The sequence below is a fragment of the Hylobates moloch genome, unplaced genomic scaffold, assembly GCF_009828535.3.
Source record: "Hylobates moloch isolate HMO894 unplaced genomic scaffold, HMol_V3 SCAFFOLD_18, whole genome shotgun sequence".
In the NCBI taxonomy this organism is placed as follows: domain Eukaryota; kingdom Metazoa; phylum Chordata; class Mammalia; order Primates; family Hylobatidae; genus Hylobates; species Hylobates moloch.
This window is the reverse complement of record NW_026652293.1, coordinates 72,723,095-72,741,812: the sequence shown is the minus strand read 5'-3', so window position 1 is coordinate 72,741,812 and position 18,718 is coordinate 72,723,095. Positions and strand designations below refer to the sequence as shown.

The 18,718-nt window shown below is 40.5% G+C and overlaps 1 protein-coding gene across 1 annotated transcript in view; it reads right to left on the bottom strand.

Annotated features, from left to right (window-relative positions):
* FMN2 (formin 2) overlaps positions 1-18,718 on the bottom strand; it is a 389,644-nt gene that overhangs the window by 257,844 nt on the left and 113,082 nt on the right. Inside the window, exons 5-6 of the mRNA XM_032137182.2 lie at positions 9,950-11,193; positions 7,471-7,615 (exon numbers count right to left, since the gene is read on the bottom strand). Of these exons, the coding sequence (XP_031993073.2) occupies positions 7,471-7,615; positions 9,950-11,193 (1,389 nt within the window). The remainder of the gene's footprint in view (positions 1-7,470; positions 7,616-9,949; positions 11,194-18,718) is intronic.

Sequence of the window (18,718 nt, the reverse complement as noted above, 5' to 3'; positions counted from 1 at the left end):
TGAAACTAAAGAGGGCTTTCTGCAATTGTGGCTCCACTCTAAATTGGCTGTGCTGAGAAAACACTCTCCCATCATCTGCTCCAGATAGAATTCAAAAACAATTTTTTTTTAGAGATGAGATGGGGTCTCACTATGTTGCCTAGGCTGGAGGGCAGCGGCTATCACAGGCATAATCATAGCGCACTGCAGCACACAACAGCCCACCTTGTAGGTGGGTCTACAGGTACATGCCACTGCATCTGGCATTCCAAACAGCATTTATACTCTATTCTATAATCTTTCTTCGATTCCTATGAATTATACACAGAACATTCTAGCCATTAAAAATTAATACCCCTTTCTCGTACATTTAGTTCAACAGAATCTTTTTTTTTTTTTTTTTTTGAGACGGAGTCTCACTCTGTCGCCAGGCTGGAGTGCAGTGGTGTGATCTTGACTCACTGCAACCTCCACCTCCTGGGTTCAAGCAACTCTCCTGTGTCAGCCTCCTGAGTAGCTGGGACTACAGGCACATGCCACCACGCCCAGCTAATTTTTGTATTTTTAGTAGAGATGGGGTTTCACCATGTTGGCCAGGATGGTCTCGATCTCTTGACCTTGTGATCCACCCACCTAGGCCTCTCAAAGTGCTGGGATTACAGGCGTGAGCCACTGCGCCCAGCCCAGAATCTTAATATCATGGCATATAAATATAAAATCCAAAAGAATTAACTATCTACACTATGATTAAATTGTATGCAATTCCAAAGCATGATTACCCAAATATAATTTCCCTAATATATAATCTAGCAAGGTGAAGGATAATTAGCTTAATTACATTTCCTTTATATTATGCTGGTGTATTTGTGTTATTTTTTATTTTTAGCCATTTACTTAGAAGTATAAAAACAATTTTATTGGCTAAAAGAAAATTTAAAAGCAGAGGTTAATATTATTGCATTCCTTGAATTGATTGGGTATGCTCTACAAATAGTTATAGGAATAGCATCTTCAAAAAAAAATAAATCTTTCAACATCTTAAACAAATCCAGATTCCACAAAACCTATGTTTGTCTAATTATAGTTTTGTATTTTGATGTGGTTTTCTATGTAAATACATTTTTAAGGCTTGCAATAGGAATGTATTCTATTAAAAGCAGATGTTAAAAGTTACAAAGTACCAAATGTTTATTGTGTATCCCCAAAACAAATCTAAATTGTCTTATTATAAGATATTTAGTGTTTCAGACATTTTATGTCTTTGGTCAAAAGACAAATATAACTGTCCAAATCAACCAAAACACACTCTTGCCAGCTACAACTGGAACAATTAACATCAATACAAAACATGTCTTCTATAACACAAATTATCATTCAGTCTGTCACTCTGTAAGCACTGAAATATCTACTAATTACAATAAAACATAGTTTTCAATCTAAAAAGGAATATCTGCAATAAATAAAACTGCAGCAAAGATCAAACATAAAATATGTAATCTCTTTTTCCTTTTCATAGCAGCCAATAATACAGTGGCAGACAATATCTGAAGTGTGCCACACCTGTTCTCCCAGATTCCTCAACATAGTAAGAAGAAGCCTTTTATTGGCAATTACTGCTTTCCGTAAGAACACTTACAGGTATTACGTTATGTACTCCCATATAAGAGCAGCTGAATGATGACTACTACTTTTCCCATCGTTATTACACATTTTTATAACTTTTTTTTTTTTTTTGAGACAGAGTCTCACTCTGTTGCCCAGGCTGGAGTGTAGTGGCGCGATCCCGGCTCACTGCAACCTCCGCCTCCCGGGTTTAAGCAATTCTCCTGCCTCAGCCTCCTGAGTAGCTGGGATTACAGGCATCCACCACCACTCCCAGCTAATTTTTTTGTATTTTTAGTAGAGATGGGGTTTCACCATGTTGTCAGGCTGGTCTCGAACTCCTGACCGCGAACATTTTAAAAAAGTCTTTTTTAGGGGTTAGGTCAAGCACAATGGAAAGACTGAACATGATACCAAATATCTAATCCTTAAAGTTAGTATCTGTAATAAATTTGAATTCTAACAAATCCTTTTATTACCTGCCCTTATAATAAGTAGAACATTTAACTATGTATTTTTTCTGATCAGATTTCCAGAGGCTAAAGTCCAACAAATATTTAACTGTCATACTTTTTCTCCCATTCTCTGGGCAAAGAATTTTAATCTGATAGATTACATAGAAGAAACCCACAAAGAGATTCATTGTGTTGCATTAAATGGTTAGACCAATGGCAGTTATGTACTTTTTAAAAAATATCAGATTCTTCTTTTTCACTCTTGCTGACTTCTATGTGCAAATTTACATTCTGGGTATCATGTTCCTTTACAGATCCTTTAAACATGATTAGACATTATTTACCTATGGCTTATTTTACAAAGATGATTCTTTTTTTTACCACGGGATAAATGAAAGGTAGCATCATTTCACATTTGGCAAGGTTTAACCACAATGGCTGTCTGCCTCTAACCACTATTTATATGCCACACAAGCAAGTGGCTCTTATTTTTACTGCTTACAGAAGCTTATGTATTTAAATCTCATACCACTCAAACTTCTATTTAACTGGGCAAATGTCATGTTGGTGAAACCACAGTTTATATACTTGTCAAAATCTGCTACAATATTGGCCAGGCGCAGTGGTTCATGCCTGTAATCCCAGCACTTTGGGAGGCCAAGGTGGACGGATCACCTGAGGTCAGGAGTTTGAGACCAGCCTGACCAACATGGCAAAACCACGTCTCTACTAAAAATACAAAAATTAGCTGGTCACGGTGGCCCACACCTGTAATCCCAGCTACTTGGGAGGCTGAGGCAGGAGAATCGCTTGAACCCAGGAGGGGGAGGTTGCAGTGAGCCGAGATCACACCACTGCACACCAACCTGGGCAACAGAGTGAGAGTCCAAGAAAGAAAGAAAAGAAAAGAAAAGAAAGAAAGAAAGAAAGAAAGAGAGAGAGAGAGAGGAAGGAAGGAAGGAAGGAAGGAAGGAAAGAAAGAAAAGAAAAATCTGCTAAAACATGGTAAAGGTTTTAAAAGTGTCTCACATACAATTTTATTTATAACCACAGTCATTTAAATACCAAACATATATGAAAAACCAATACACATTCAAATTCTTTTTTAAAAGTATTTAATTCATTTTTAAAAGTATATATTCTGGTCTCCATATAAAATACTGTACTTACACTCATATAAAATATTCCACATCCATAATTATCACTTAATTAGGAAGGGCAGAGGCTCTGAAGCCAGATGGCTGGAGTTTGAACCTGAGCTCAGCCCCTTACCAGCTTGGAAACATTATTGAATTCCACTACATCTCTGTACCTGAGGTTTCTGTACTATGAACTGAGGCTAACGGTGCCTGTCTCATAGGAGTAGGAGCATTATATGAGTTGATACAAGTAAAGTGCTCAGAACAGTAACTGGTACATGGTAAATAATGGACACAATATGACTTGTGGTTTCCATGGTTATTATTGTTGTAATAATTACTACTATTACTACTACTACTGTGTTTACCAAAATATATTTCCTTATGACATTATTTGATAGAAGATTAACCAAAAACTATGCAACCCTTATTATCAAAATCACTCCCAAGTAAATTCTCTCACTCTCCTGCTAATGAGCTCGGATTAATTTTTTTTTTTTTTTTCCTGAGACAGGGTCTTAATCTGTCACCCTGGCTGGAGTGCAGTGGTACTATCACAACTCACTGCAGCCTCAACCTCCCTGGGCTCAGATGATCTTCCCATCTCAGCTTCCCAAGTAGCTGGGATGACAGACACGCACCACTGCACCCAGCTAATTTTCATATTTTTTATAGATTCAGAATTTCCCCATGTTCCCCAGGCTGGTCTCGAAATCCTGGGCTCAAGCCATCCACCTGCCTTGGCCTCCCAAAGTGCTAGGATTACAGGTGTGAGCCACCACGCCCAGTGGGTTAAACTTTTTAATCCTTATTTGATCACCAAAGATCCTGAGGTGACTTACGGTCATTACAAACATTAAAAATCACTGAACTACCCTGGAATTAGGGAGGAGATTGGACTAAACACTTACTGGCTCTAAAGGCTTCCTTAAAATTGGGCAAGTGTGAATGTGTGTGAATGCTAAAGCATGAACATCATATGAGATCACTTTTTCTTTTTCTTTTTCTTTTTTTTTTTTTTTTTTTTGAGATGGAGTCTCACTCTGTTGCCCAGGCTGGAGTGCAGTGGCACAATCTCGGCTCACTGCAACCTCTGCTTCCCGGGTTCATGCCATTCTCCTGCCTCAGCCTCCTGAGTAGCTGAGACTACAGGCGCCTGACACAACGCCCGGCTAATTTTTTGTATTTTTAGTAGAGACGGGGTTTCTCCGTGTTACCCAGGATGGTCTCGATCTCCTGACCTCATGATCCGCCTGCCTCAGCCTCCCAAAGTGCTGGGATTACAGGCGTGAGCCACTGTGCCTGGCCGAGATCACTTTTTCTATTTTCCTCTTTATTCCTTAAGAGACGGGGTTCTACATCAGACAATTCTAATGTCAAAGTGTCACACTCATTTGGTTATGAAAAACTATGTCAAACTATATTCTGATAAACTTCTATGTACCTTCTCAGCTAATAATCTTTTGTGTAGTGCTTCAAAGTAAGAAGGATAAATGAAGAAATCATCATAGAACAAACTTAATCCATGCTCCACGAGAAAAGTATAAAATGCTTTGTCTTAAGTTCTTTGGAGAAAAAACGATTTGGAAATACAAGATATTCTTCATTTCTATCAGTCTGAGCATCCAGAGAAAACAACCCTCTTTCTCCTTACGCCAAACGGCAATGTGCCCAGCTGAGGAATCTTCTATTATCACACTGAAAACGTCTCTGCCACGACAGTAAAAACAGCACAGGCACCTCGTTAAACACCAGTGCATTCAACCACAGTCTTACTTTCAAGGAGAAGACAGATCACAGAAAAATTATTTGGCTATTTTTAAATATTTAAACAAAAACAGAACTTCCAGCTTCCATTGTATATAAGAAGAATTGCTTGAAATACCTCCATAAACATATGCCACGGCATTAAAGGCTATTAATTTTACTGGAAATGAATCATAAGGTACCAAAATGTCTGCACATACAATCAGTGCACATTTCCCATAAAAAGGGGAAAAATTTGCATGCATCCTGAAAATATACTTTCCTTAAACAAAATTTTAAATGTCTCAAGTAAATGGAATGGATAGATTTTTCTTCCAAATACAATGAAGTTAAATTTAAAACTATGTTTCTTCAGCAATCCATCACTTTGTAGTGATTTTTCTCTAACATACATTTAAAAAAATCTTTTGTCCCTCCAAAAACAGATCTGAAATGCAGAGCTCAGCACCAAGACCCAGGCCGAGGAGTTGCTGAATAGGTTTATCTGGAGTCATGATGGAGACTGTCCCATAAACCCTGTTTGAAGCTGAAGGTCAACAGTAGCATCACTATCAATAAACACAAATGAGGACATTGGCAAAGTCTCTTACCGACAATTTATGAAATGTCTTAATGACAGAATGAGGAGATTATCTTAAGATGATGATGCTCGACACAGATGCACTGTTTATATGCTAAGAGACCCCTTCATGCCAACTAGTTTAATGTGAGGTTTGATGATTTAGATGCAAATCATGTTAAAACTTAATACTATGTCAAACAGAATGAAATCCTACAGTCTTGGGCATCCTGGGAGACTTCTTCCTTATCTGTATTCCCTTAGCCAAAAAAAAAAAAAAAAGTGGTGCTGGGAGTAAGAGCATGGCTCAATTTTCTGAGTATTTAATCCCTGGACAAGAGATGCTCCATGCCACATCTACACATTTGTCAAGTGACAGTTCTGGCTGCCTGACTCTCCTCAATGTAAGCCCCACCCATATTCCTCGCCCAGACAGATTTTACATCTCTGACACAACCCAAAAGAAGAGATACGATGACTCAGCCTCAGTGTACTATATGCAAATATACCATGGAAAGGATTTTTAAAATATTTATCTCTGCCAGAGAAAACATGATTTTCCATTACTCCTCTTAACACTGTCACCCCGGACTTACTGATTATTACGAAATGAGTAACTTTCTGGTTTTTAATCACTACTGGACATAGCCACTGATATTTATAAAGTCTTCATCCCTTAGCTGATTAATTTAATAAATATTTATTGAGTGCCTACAATGTGCCAAGTGCCATCTCATTTACTATGTTACTGACCTGAGGTCACCAGCAACCAGCAATAATGCAACAAGCATTTCTAAAAGAATTCAACTGCATAATGTTTGGGTTTACATTATTCTGAGATTAATAAAATGCCTGAGGTGAGCCTGCTCACCCAGCCAACTATGAGTCACAGGGGTCTAGCTGTCCCGTTGAAATCCATCTTCTCCTGGCTGGATTTGGCAATGTACATCTAGTGAAAATTGTCTGCTCTGAAATAAATATCAATGGAAACAACTCCAGGTCATGTGCCTAGCTACTACTTCCAGGTCAGAGGCAAAAATTCGAGGAATCACCCCATTAGCTGGAACTCCTCGCTACTAGGCGAGGAGAACACTGGGGATATCACAGCCTCATTTTTCCCTCTTTGCTTCCCAAGACTGAGCTGCTTGCCATTCCTTTGCTTCCAAGACCTCTTTCCTGCCACCCTGCAAAAGCTGAGAAATGTATCCACTCTCCATTTCAGGGTAAAGACGGGCACCATTAGCAATTCTTTCTATCTGGAGTTCATTGTCATGAAGTTTTACTCTACTTTCCAAATGACACCCCTGAGAAATTTATAACAATATCCCTTTATGACAAGTCCAATGGATATATCAGTAGAAAAAAATTGCTAGGAAATGTTTTTCTTGAAATGCACCAGTCTTTCTTTTTATGACTCAAAAATGTCACAGGTTAGATCAAAGGATCTAACATAAAATAGAGAGGTTAGAAATGGATACAAGATTTCTCTTCCACATTTCAAGTACAGTGTGACTGTTTAACTGGATTCTAATGGCATCCACTTCAGATATAATGCAACAAAATACCAAACACACTATCAGTTACTAAGGACTGGATTTCTTGCTTGTTTTCCTTTGCCCACTCTTTCCTTTCTTTCCATCCATAGGAGCACCCAGATGGATATAAATCAAGTGAAAATTTATTTCTAGGGAACTAATTCTGGAAAGAAACAATGGCCGAGATTTTGGAAATATGTATTATGATGTTACAAATAAAAGTTGGGACATTATCACTGGATGGAGATAATTATGTGTTGTTCTATTTGGGCTAGTCTTACTTAACCACATGTTCTAAAGTTCTAACCCTTGCTGTCTGCCTAAGATCCATGGAGGTTTACACAGCCCAAAAACTATTTCAAAGTTTTCTCTAATGACAGTTCACACTTATGCCAGAAACACCGTCCAATTTCATAAAGCACAAAAATACTCACTTGTTTAGCCTTCGTCTTTGAGATAGTATCAGAGATAGGTTTCTTTCTCTCCTTTACAGCACTTTTAGAAAATAATTCCTCAAATTCATGACAATCTATGGATGGCTCTTCAATTTTTTCCCAAATAAGTGAAGTACTGGAGTCTCTAAAATTAAGCAAAAGAAAAATAAAACAGCCATCAAACCGAACTATGTCACAGTAAGCATAAACAGAAAGGAAGAAGGGGAGGCAGGAAGGCCAGCAGGAAGGAGGGAGGGAAAAAGAAGAGAGATAAGAAGGAAAGAATATTCTTTTTCTTTAAGACCACCATTTGTTTGATCAACTTAATGGGAAAGTTAAAATACCATCCATGAATGAAATTTTTCCCCAGAAATAATTTCCAGGAACTATCAGTCATCAGGCCACTGTATAAAAATGTAAAAAGAAAACTTATCTCAGTATGGGCTAGGGAGGCAAGAAATGTCTGATATCTCAAAATCCCAACTTATCAACTTTGCAGATTATTCATGGGTTAAAAAATACATATTAACAGGATGGCATCCTCTCCCTCCTACTGCCTCCCATCACCCCATTGTTATTTGTCTTCTCGGTGACCGCAGATTCGTGTAGTACCACCTAAAAAGGGTAAACACATTTTTTTTTAAAAAAGCAAACCAACAACAAAACACAAGAACTTCCCTTGTCTTATATCTGGAGAAAATGACTTTGGGGCACAGTTTAAAATGAATCACCCACGTACATAAGCGGCGTGGTAACAACACAGAAGATGAACTGAAAAATTAAAAGTCATCAGAATATACAGATTCTTGCCCCCGATATGGTTTAGTGAGTAGAAAAATCCATGTAAGAAATGAAAACGAACCTGGCAAATACCGTTTCTAAATGCATGCCATATCACACAAAGGAAATTCAAGGAATCATGAAACATAGAACAAGGAAGCCTCAGTGAGGTTTAAAGTGTGCGTTTTTCCCTGCCATCTACACATTCCACAGCCAAGTATCACAGCATTGTCTCAATGACTAGGGAACACGGGCTATAGATGACGCAGGAATGTATAAAACGCCACCAGAATACCTGGTGGAAAGTATTCTTTTATGATTATCATTCCCAGCTATGATTGTATGACTTCGTGTTGTGTTGCCAATGATCGACAGAAGTGCCATGAAATTTTCAAAACTAAATTATTTCACACTTGGGGTGTGGATATGTGTATTTTTGTGAAGCATGTTTCTGAAGAAAGCCTACAAGATGGGACTGTAAAGCAGGGCTGTGCATTTTATTTATTTATTTATTTATTTTATTTTTTTATTTTTATTATTTTTTTATTTTTTAGACAGAGTCTCGCTCTTTCGCCCAGGCTGGAGTGCAGTGGCACAATCTCGGCTCACTGCAAACTCTGCCTCCCGGGTTCACGCCACTCTCCTGCCTCAGCCTCCCGAGTAGCTGGAACTGCAGGCGCCCGTCACCACGCCTGGCTAATTTTTTGTATTTTTAGTAGAGACAAGGTTTCACCGTGTTAGCCAGGATGGTCTCAATCTCCTGACCTTGTGATCCACCCGCCTTGGCTTCCCAAAGTGCTGGGATTACAGGCGTGAGCCACTGCACCCGGCCAGGGCTGTGCATTTAAAAGTGTGCACTAAACCATGTTCCAGAGTCAGTTTACCTAAGAATTTGATTTGCGGCCGGGCGCAGTGGCTCACGCCTGTAATCCCAGCACTTTGGGAAGCCAAGGCAGGCGGATCACAAGGTCAGGAGATCGAGACCATTCTGGCTAACACAGTGAAACCATGTCTCTCCTGAAAATACAAAAATAATTAGCCAGGTGTGGTGGCAGGCGCCAGTAGCTCCAGCTACTCGGGAGGCTGAGGTAGGAGAATGGCGTGAACCCGGGAGGCGGAGCTTGCAGTAAGCCCAGGCTGCGCCGCTGCACTCCAGCCTGGGCGACAGAGCCAGACTCCGTCTCAAAAAAAAAAAGAATTTGATTTACATTTTTAAGCTGTTTGTCAGAAATGGAAACTTGAAGTAGTAAAAGCAAAGAGTAGATTCTTACATGGAAAATAATTTGGCTACAAATGTCTCTGCTTACCTGCCCTCATTCATTTTCCAAAGGGCATACAAGCATACTTTCACTGGAATTTAGGCATAAGTAGCAGTCTTACAACTAGATAACAGAGCATGTATTTTAAGAAAAATATATCCCTCAATCTTTAAGAGATATATCAATAACTACATAGATGGGTATACCTACATCTTATACATTGATACATATATGTATTTATTTTACATCTTTGGTACTTCTGGAGAAAAGCCTAAAGCTTTAAATAGCAAACTGCTGCACTATATATTGATGTAAAAATCTAGACAAGTTTTAGAGTTGTGCTGAAAAATACATTCAACGGCAATTTTCCCGAGTGTGAAGGTAAACGCTTCACTAATACTGACACACACTGTGCAAAGACGAGCTCACTTTCATGTTACCTTTTACTATGTAGTTGAATCCTGGTCCAGTAAAGAGGCTTCATTGGTCGACAAGGCTCTATGGGCTGCTTCCTACTCCCTTTGTCCTGACTCATCCCTAATCCAAACAAGCCACTTGGCAATGGAGGAGGAAGAAATCCACACACCTGTGGGGTTGGTAAAGTGCTACTCCCAACTTGTGGGAGGAGTGGAGGGCCTGATGCAGGGAGCAGAGGGGGCGGTGGGATTCCTGTCCCAGGTGGAGGGAGTGGGGGAGCTGGAGCAGGTGGAATCCCCATACCTGGCAAGGGAGGAGGTGGGGGAATCCCAGCACCAGGTAGAGGGGGCGGAGGAGGTATTCCCACTCCAGGTAGAGGGGGCGGAGGGGGTATCCCCGCTCCGGGAAGTGGGGGCGGAGGGGGTATGCCCGCTCCGGGAAGAGGGGGCGGAGGGGGTATGCCCGCTCCGGGAAGTGGGGGCGGAGGAGGTATGCCCGCTCCAGGAAGAGGAGGGGGAGGGGGTGGCAGCATTTCTGTACCCGGCAGAGGAGGAGGTTGGGGAATGGCTGTACTGGGCAGAGTAGGCACTGTCATGCCAGGGAGAGGGGGACGTGGGGGAGGCACCATGCCCAGGCCAGGCATGGAGCTGGAGGACTCTGTGCAAGGCAGAGGTGGTGGAGATGGGATGTTACAGCTGTTTTTAAAGGCGGAGGAAACAGAGTGTTCATGGCTGGTTTCAAACTCGGTAGAAAGAGAAGAATGCGGCGGCTGTGACCCAGGCTGTCCTTGACCAGCAGACCATAGAAGGGATGGAGGTGGTGGAGGCTGTGAGATGCTCTGTGTGGACTGATGGCTGTCGAGCTGGACTGATATTCGCCTTGGAGACACAATCAAAGAAATCTCTGAACAGAACTTTGTCTGAGGTCCACTTTCAGCCCCAGGGGGGCATGGAGGACGCCCTGGCAGCGCATCCACAGGAGGCAGTGTCAGTACCCCGCCCTCTTCTGTCGGGGAAGTCTGTATCGATTTCGCCTCTAAAATCCTTTGATGTCGTACTTCCTTTTCTTCCAACCTGAGAGCTTCGAGACAGACATCGCCTGAGGCTGTGACTCCATTCTCAAGCCCTTGACGACTACAGGCCACCTCTGTGTCCAGGGCAGGATACTGCCTCTCTAGTTCAGCTATTTTGGTTCTCAGATCCTCAATAGTCTGTTCCAGCTGCTGAATTACAGTGGCCTGTCCCTCAGACTTCATGTCAACAACTTCCTGAAGGGCAACAAGGACATAGTTAGTTATGAAATAAAGAAAAATTCAAATATCAAAAAGTTAAGCAAAATTGTATCTGTTTGTTGTCATACTTCCAGAAAGACCCCTTGACAGAAAGATGGTATTAATATTTCTATACGTCCCCTGGCTTGCACCCTGAGATTTCAAAGTGGTTAACACATGTGACTTACCACAGAATCCTAAGTCCATATCTGTCTCATTTTCAAATGATACCATTGAGGACAAATAGACCACCGAGAATAGGGAAGAAAGTTGAGTGATAAACCAGTTTATTTATAAGGTAGCCTTCTTCCCAGCCTAGGAACATTTGTTTTTAGGATGTTCCTTAAAAACATTTTAAAGGTAATCCTGAATTTTAAAGGTAGTCACTGCTTTTTAAAAGTGATCACTGAATGAGTGTTCAATAATAATATATAAAATATTTTTGATATCCATATGGGCAAGGCAAATGCATTACGAGCATGTGCCATACCGCTTATATCACGTTTACTAGAACTTTAATATTTTCCCTAGGGTATTTCAGGAAGTGATAACTGACAGTTCTCACAATTTATAAAGATGGCTGATGGCCAGACATGGTGGTTCATGCCTATAATCCCAGCACTTTGTGAGGCTGAGGTGGGAGGATCACTTGAGATCAGGAGTTTGAGACCAGCCTGAGCAATATAGCAAGACTGCACCTCTCTAAAAATTAAAAAAAAATTAGCTGAGCACGGTGGCACATGCCTGTAGTCCCAGCTACCTGGGAGGCTGAGGCAGAAGGACAGCTTGGGCCCTGGAGTTCGAGGTTGCAGCAATCTATGATCACACGCCACTGCACTGCACTCCCGTCTGGGAAACAGAGTGAGACACTGTCTCAAAAAAAAAAAAAAAAAAGATGGCTGATAACAACTGGCCAACATATGGGGCACTCTGACATCTAAGTAGTGTCTTCCTTTCCTAAAACTCACAATCAACCAGGAACCCTTCAAGAAAAAAAAAAAGTTTTGAGTAGAAAGAAGGGCATTGCCTTCTTAAGGGTAAATTTAATATGAATAACAGATGAAAAGAGAGGAAGAAGGAATTGATAGAGAGAAAGGAAGACAAACAAACATAGGAAGACAAGCCCCAGTCTTGTGGAAACTGCAGTGTCAATCATACTTTAATTACTGCTCATACAGATGTGGATTTGCTCACTCAAGGCTGGAATAAAAGGGAAAGAGAGGATGAGAGACTTCTTGTGTTGAGAACTATTTCTTCAGTGTTCCAGGGTTTCCTGCAGCACTCCAGAGTGTTCCAGATGATCCCCATAGGCCATGGTAAAGAGCCATAGGTCCACATGCACATGCTTCTTACCCACCTGGGAGGCTGACACTTATACTCCAGACTTGATTTTTACATATTGTGGAAGAATAATTAACAGGTAATATAAAGATAATATTAAGTATAAAACTAAACTCTTACCCTGCTTGCTAAGGTTAAACTCTGGATCCAAGAAATATCTCCACAAAGTGAAAAGCAAACATCTTCTTTATTAAATCTAAATAGACATCCAACCCATTTGCAGTGGAAAAAATGCAGATGGACAAGACAGAAAGGGTATTTACTACAAATGAGGCATTTTTGTGTGCTACGATAGATGTGATAAAAATCTTTAGAACAACTTTTTCCCCCCATCTCTATGAAGGAAACGAAAACTTTTTTTTTTTTTTTTTTTTTTTTTTTGAGACGGAGTTTTGTTCTTGTCGCCCAGGCTGGAGTGCAATAGTGTGATCTGAGCTCACTGCAACCTCTGCCTTGAGGGTTCATGCAATTCTCCTGCCTCAGCCTCCTGAGTAGCTGGGACTACAGGCATGTGCCACCACGCCCGGCTAATTTTTGTATTTTTAGTAAAGACAAAGTTTCAGCACGTTGACCAGGCTGGTCTCAAACTCCTGACCTCAGGTGATCCACCCACCTCGGCCTCCCAAAGTGCTGGGATTACAGGCGTGAGCCACCGCACATGGTCTGGAAATGTAAACTTAATAGCCCTTCCTTTTTTCCACAACAGAGTCTTGCTACATTGCCCAGGCTGGCCTCGAACTCCTGGACTTAAGCCACCCTCCCAGCTCAGCAACCCAAGTAGCTAGGACTATAGGCACACACCACTGCACCCTGCTAAATTTAGTAGTCTTAATCCTAACCTCTGTTACTTCCTTCCTTGGAAACTATATCTTTTTTATTTATTTATTTATTTTTGTGAGATGGAGTCTCGCTCTGTTGCCCAGGCTAGAGTGCACAGGCGCGATCTTGGCTCACTGCAAGCTCTGCCTCCCGGGTTCACACCATTCTCCTGCCTCAGCCTCCCCAGTAGCTGGGACTACAGGCACCCACCACCACACCCGGCTAATTTTTTGTATTTTTAGTAGAGACGGGGTTTCACCTGTTAGCCAGGTCTCGATCTCCTGACCTCGTGATCTGCCCATCTCAGCCTCCCAAAGTGCTAGGATTACAGGCGTGAGCCACCACGCCCAGCCTGGAAACTATATCTTTTGCTACAACATTTAACTTGCGAAGGTCAATCATGATGTCTGCTGACAGCTGAAGACAACCAGTAGTTTAGAGACACAACCCCTACAAACTGTTGATTTCCTTAATTTTCTATTGTTAAAAAAAAGAGGTAGCCCTTACTATGAAAGGAAACTGAAAAATAATTGACTTTTCAACTAATAAAGGAATGTAACCCACTTTAATAGGCAAGATTTTTGAGAATTTATATGTTATTCAGGCATATATACATGCACATACACACTCACCCCTTAAAAGCTCATTATTTTTCACCAACATCTACACAAGAGACTAAAGTATTTGTAATGCACAGTATGGAAAAAACTATATTGCCATGTAGTTTTTAAGTAGCCCATAGTGGAAAAAAAAATAACCTTTTTTATTATTTAATTTTATTTTAAGTCCTGGGATACATGTGCAGGACATGCAGGTTTATTCCATAGGTAAACGTGGGCCATGGTGGTTTGCTGCACCCATCAACCCATCACCTAGGTATTATGCCCAGCATGCATTAGCTACTTATCCTGATGATCTCCCTCCCCTTACTCCTCCTAACAGGCCCCAGTGTGCCTTGTTCCCCACCTGTGTCTATGTGTTCTCACTGTTCAGCTCCCACTTATAAGTGAGAACATGCGGTGTTTGATTTTCTGTTCCTGTGTTAGTTTGCTGAGGATAACGGCTTCCAGCTCCATCCATGTCCCTGCAAAGGACATGATCTCATTCCTTTTTGTGTCTGCATAGTATTCCATGGTGTATATATCCACATTTTCCTTATCCAGTCTATCATTGATGGGCAATTGGGTTGACTCCATGTCTTTGCTATTATGACTAGTGCTGCAATGAACATATGTGTGAATGTATCTTTATAACAGAATGATGTATACTCCTTTGGGTACATATCCAGTAATGGGGTTGCTGGATCAAATGCTATTTCTGGTTCTAGGTCTAGGAATCGCCACACCGTCTTCCACAATGGAACATAACCATTTTTAACATCCTGTATGGCCACTATACATAATTCCACTCTCCACTTGTATGATGATAGTAAGTACAAGAAGAAACCAGAAGCCAAAAAACCAGCACCCAAATTTATCTTAATAAGGAGTATAATTAGTCAGTATTTCTGACTGGATTAGTAAAATGCACAGATCATTTTCGTTTTTCCAGCATATTCTTAAAGGTGACCTTTAATCATTAAAACATATTTCTTGAGTTATGCTGGTACATAACTATGGTTTTCTTTTTTCATGAATGATGATTATATAAAAAAGGTTAGTTGATAAATAGCATGTAAGAAGTAGATTCTGGAGGAGTTTTCCAAAACTCAGTTTGTAAATGTTATTGCCTAGGCCAGCTCTGTTTCATCATAAATTTGAATATAATGAAAATAGCATAAAATTAAAGGATACTATTATATAAACACATACACACACGCAGAGGAACAAGTGATTCTGATCAGGCACAGTGGTCATGCCTGTAATCCCAGCACTTGCCAAGGCTGAAGTGGGAGGATCACTTGAAGCTAGGAGTTCAAGACCAGCCTGGGCAACATAACAAGACTTCATCTCTACGAAAATGAAAAAAAAAAAAAAATAGCCAGGTGTGGTGGTGTGTGCCTGTAGTCCTAGCTACTTGGGAGGCTGAGACTAGAGGAGCACTTGAGCCCAGGAGTCCAGCCTGGGAGACAGAGTGAGACTCTGCCTCTAAAAATATAAAAAATAACAATAGTAATAAAAAGAAAATGATCCTAATAATGGCCTAGCACAGTAACAATTATTACACCTTTTTTTGTTTTTCTTTTGAGATGGAGTCTCGCTCTTTCACCCAGGCTGGACTGCCGTGGCGCTATCTCGGCTCACTGCAAGGTCCGCCCCCCGGATTCACGCCATTCTCCTGCCTCAGCCTCCTGAGTAGCTGGGACTACAGGCGCCCGCCACCGCACCCGGCTAATTTTTTGTATTTTTAGTAGAGACAGGGTTTCACCATGTTAGCCAGGATGGTCTCGATCTCCTGACCTCGTGATCTGCCTGCCTCGGCCCCCCAAAGTGCTGGGATTACAGGTGTGAGCCATTGCACCCGGCCAATTATTACACCTCTTTGTACATGGATTTCTGCCCCACATCACAGGCCAGCTAGTTCCACATGGCACCCAAGTTAGTGGTAACAGAGGTCGTAATACTAGTGCTGTGAAGATTCCTGGGATTTTTTTTTAAACTTTCTAATTTACATAGCCAGTCAAAAATGTAACTGCATCATTACACATGATACCCAGTACCAGAAAAAGATCTCTTAAGTAGAATCCACTTAAATTTCCTTTTGGTTACTTTGGACTGGCTCTCGCAATCTCCATCCTCCCCTTCCCGTTTACAGAAATACAAAGAAAAACTACATTTACAGACTCCCTTGCAGCTAGATTCATCCAATTAGATGCAGCCACACAAAGATTCAGAAAGTCGAATGAGGTAAGGATCATATTCCCATGTCTGGACTGCTCTATTAGCAGTTAAGGTCTGAAAACAAAGCTTCTCTACAATAACATTCAAATGTCTGCTCTACAAATTGCAATGGTGGCCTCAAAACTTTTTTGTTGTTGTTGTTGTTGTTTTTTACAGCCCAGAGGTCCTTTATTTATTTATTTTTTTTAACACCTATTATGCCATGAATTCATAGGGAATAGGTTCCAGCAGCTCAGGCTCCTTCCCATTGGTTCTCACAAAGTGTGCTTCTCTGGGTGGAGCAGGCTGGCACTTTAGTTGAACCCAGGTACCTTTCTCTTTGGCTTCTTTCTTTTTCTGATCATTTTCCTTCACACGTTTCAGGAAGCTATCTTGGCTCTTAGAGTGCTTAATGTGCTCAATATGCACATTAATTCTCTTGGCAAGAATCTTGCCCTTAACTTGTTTGTTTACAACAATGCCAACAGCATGCTGGGTAACATTGTAGACTCTTCCAGTTTTGCTATGGTAACACTTGTGGGGCATTCCTTTTTGAACAGTACCCATACCCTTGATGTCTACAATATCACCTTTCTTATAGATTCGCATATACGTGGCCAAAGGAACAACTCCATGTTTTCTAAAAGGCCTAGAGAACATATATCGGGTGCCTCTCCTCTTTCCCTTTGTGTTTGTCATTTTGGTGAATTACTGGAAGATGGCGGTTCTGGCCAAAAGGAAAAACTCCTCAAAAGTTTTAACTCCCCTGATAATCCAGTTGTATTTGATTTCTTTGAAAAGTGTCACCTTAGACACAGATGCTTCAAACCTTCCAAACTTCCCATAAAATACCTGATTTTATAGTAAACACTTCTGTTTCATGCACCTAGCATAGTTTCTGGTTCCTGCAAAAGGTCTGACTGATATACCCAGGTACCGATATTTCAGAATAAATTATGAAAAAAAGATTCACTTTTTTCCCTTAAAAAAATTTAGCAAGGGTGTCATTTTAATTCAAAACAATTTTTATCATAATGGAAAGATACACAAATTCTTAAAATTAAAATTATTTTCAGTGCTAATTTTTAACAAAAATATATGGTCCCATGATATATGACATCATATCACCATTTATGAAAAGATGGTCCTCTTTGTAGTATTTGAGAATCTCATTAATTTCCCCAAAGGCCTCTGACAATCCTAATAGGCAAATTCACTTTTTAAACACATCTGTCACATCATCATTCTTACTGTATTAGCTAACTCCACAAGGTGCTCACAAATCAACTACAGTTCATGTGATTCAAGTTCTCCACCATCGCCTTCTCTGACTTCAAGAAACCCTCCAAATTCTGCATGATTAACAAGTTCACTTTATGCTGCATTTGTATCATGTGGTTTAAAACATCCAAAAATCATTGATAAACTGACCCTGCCAAACTAAAGCATGGTGGATAATAACAGATGGTCTGTGTTAAAAGGAGAGGGATTTGGGGATGGATCTAATTTTATAAATGATCGATTTATTAGTGTGTATTGTTCTGTTATGTATTTTATTTATTTTTCAAACAACTTGATAATTGAGAGTACTTAGATAATAAAAAGTTGAGAAAATAAAGAATTGATATACCCCATAAGCTCCAAAGGTTTTCAAATGTAACATACAATAAGAACCAGAGCTAACAAATGGCAGAGGAAGTAGTGATAAGAGGACAAAATTCCAAATCTGAATCTTTAATAAATACAGCAATGCTAGCCTTGTGGTGCCAGGAAGGTGGAAGAGTCAAAAAATTCATAAAGATGATAACAGACTGCAAAGATGAAAGACTAAAATTTTTATAAACAAAACTTTTTTGTACAAATCATTTTTATAGAAGAGAACATGAACAAAGAGTTGAGGGCAACAAACTATCTGCTTCTTACATTATTCCCACTGTAGAGAGAACAAAAAACCAACTTGCTAGAATCTTCATTCTCCCTATGACCTATCCTTACCTGCACCCTAAAATCCCGGCCGGCCCTGTATTAATGCTACAATCCCCCTTTTCTACTCCACACAAGCAGAGCAATTAAGTGCATCTCAAACCTTAACTGACTAGCCTGTAAAATAAGGCCACCAATCCACTACTACAGAGTAGCCAAATGTATGTAGGATTTGAGGCTCTGAATTTAGCTAAGAGTCTTCAAAGAATCTTATCTGGCCTTCTTTATCCAGGGCTATCAGTCAAGGGCCGGCTGGCTCTCAGAGAGTACCAATTCAGAAAGTCAGCTGAGATATTTCCTGTAGAGCGCTCTAGAGAAAGCTCCATTGCTTGTCAGAAGTAAGCTGATTTCTAATACAGGTCGTTTTCTTTCAGGGATTTATAAAGAAATTTACATGGCAGATATTAGTAGTTATCAGGAAAAAAGGCCATACATTTTCTTGCCATTTAAGCAAACACCCTACTCTCAGGACCCACACAAAGTGGAATGAAGCTCTGCGGGGCCCACCCTCCCACACAGCCTAGATTTAATCTCGAAGAGACTGCCAGGCGCTCTGTTGT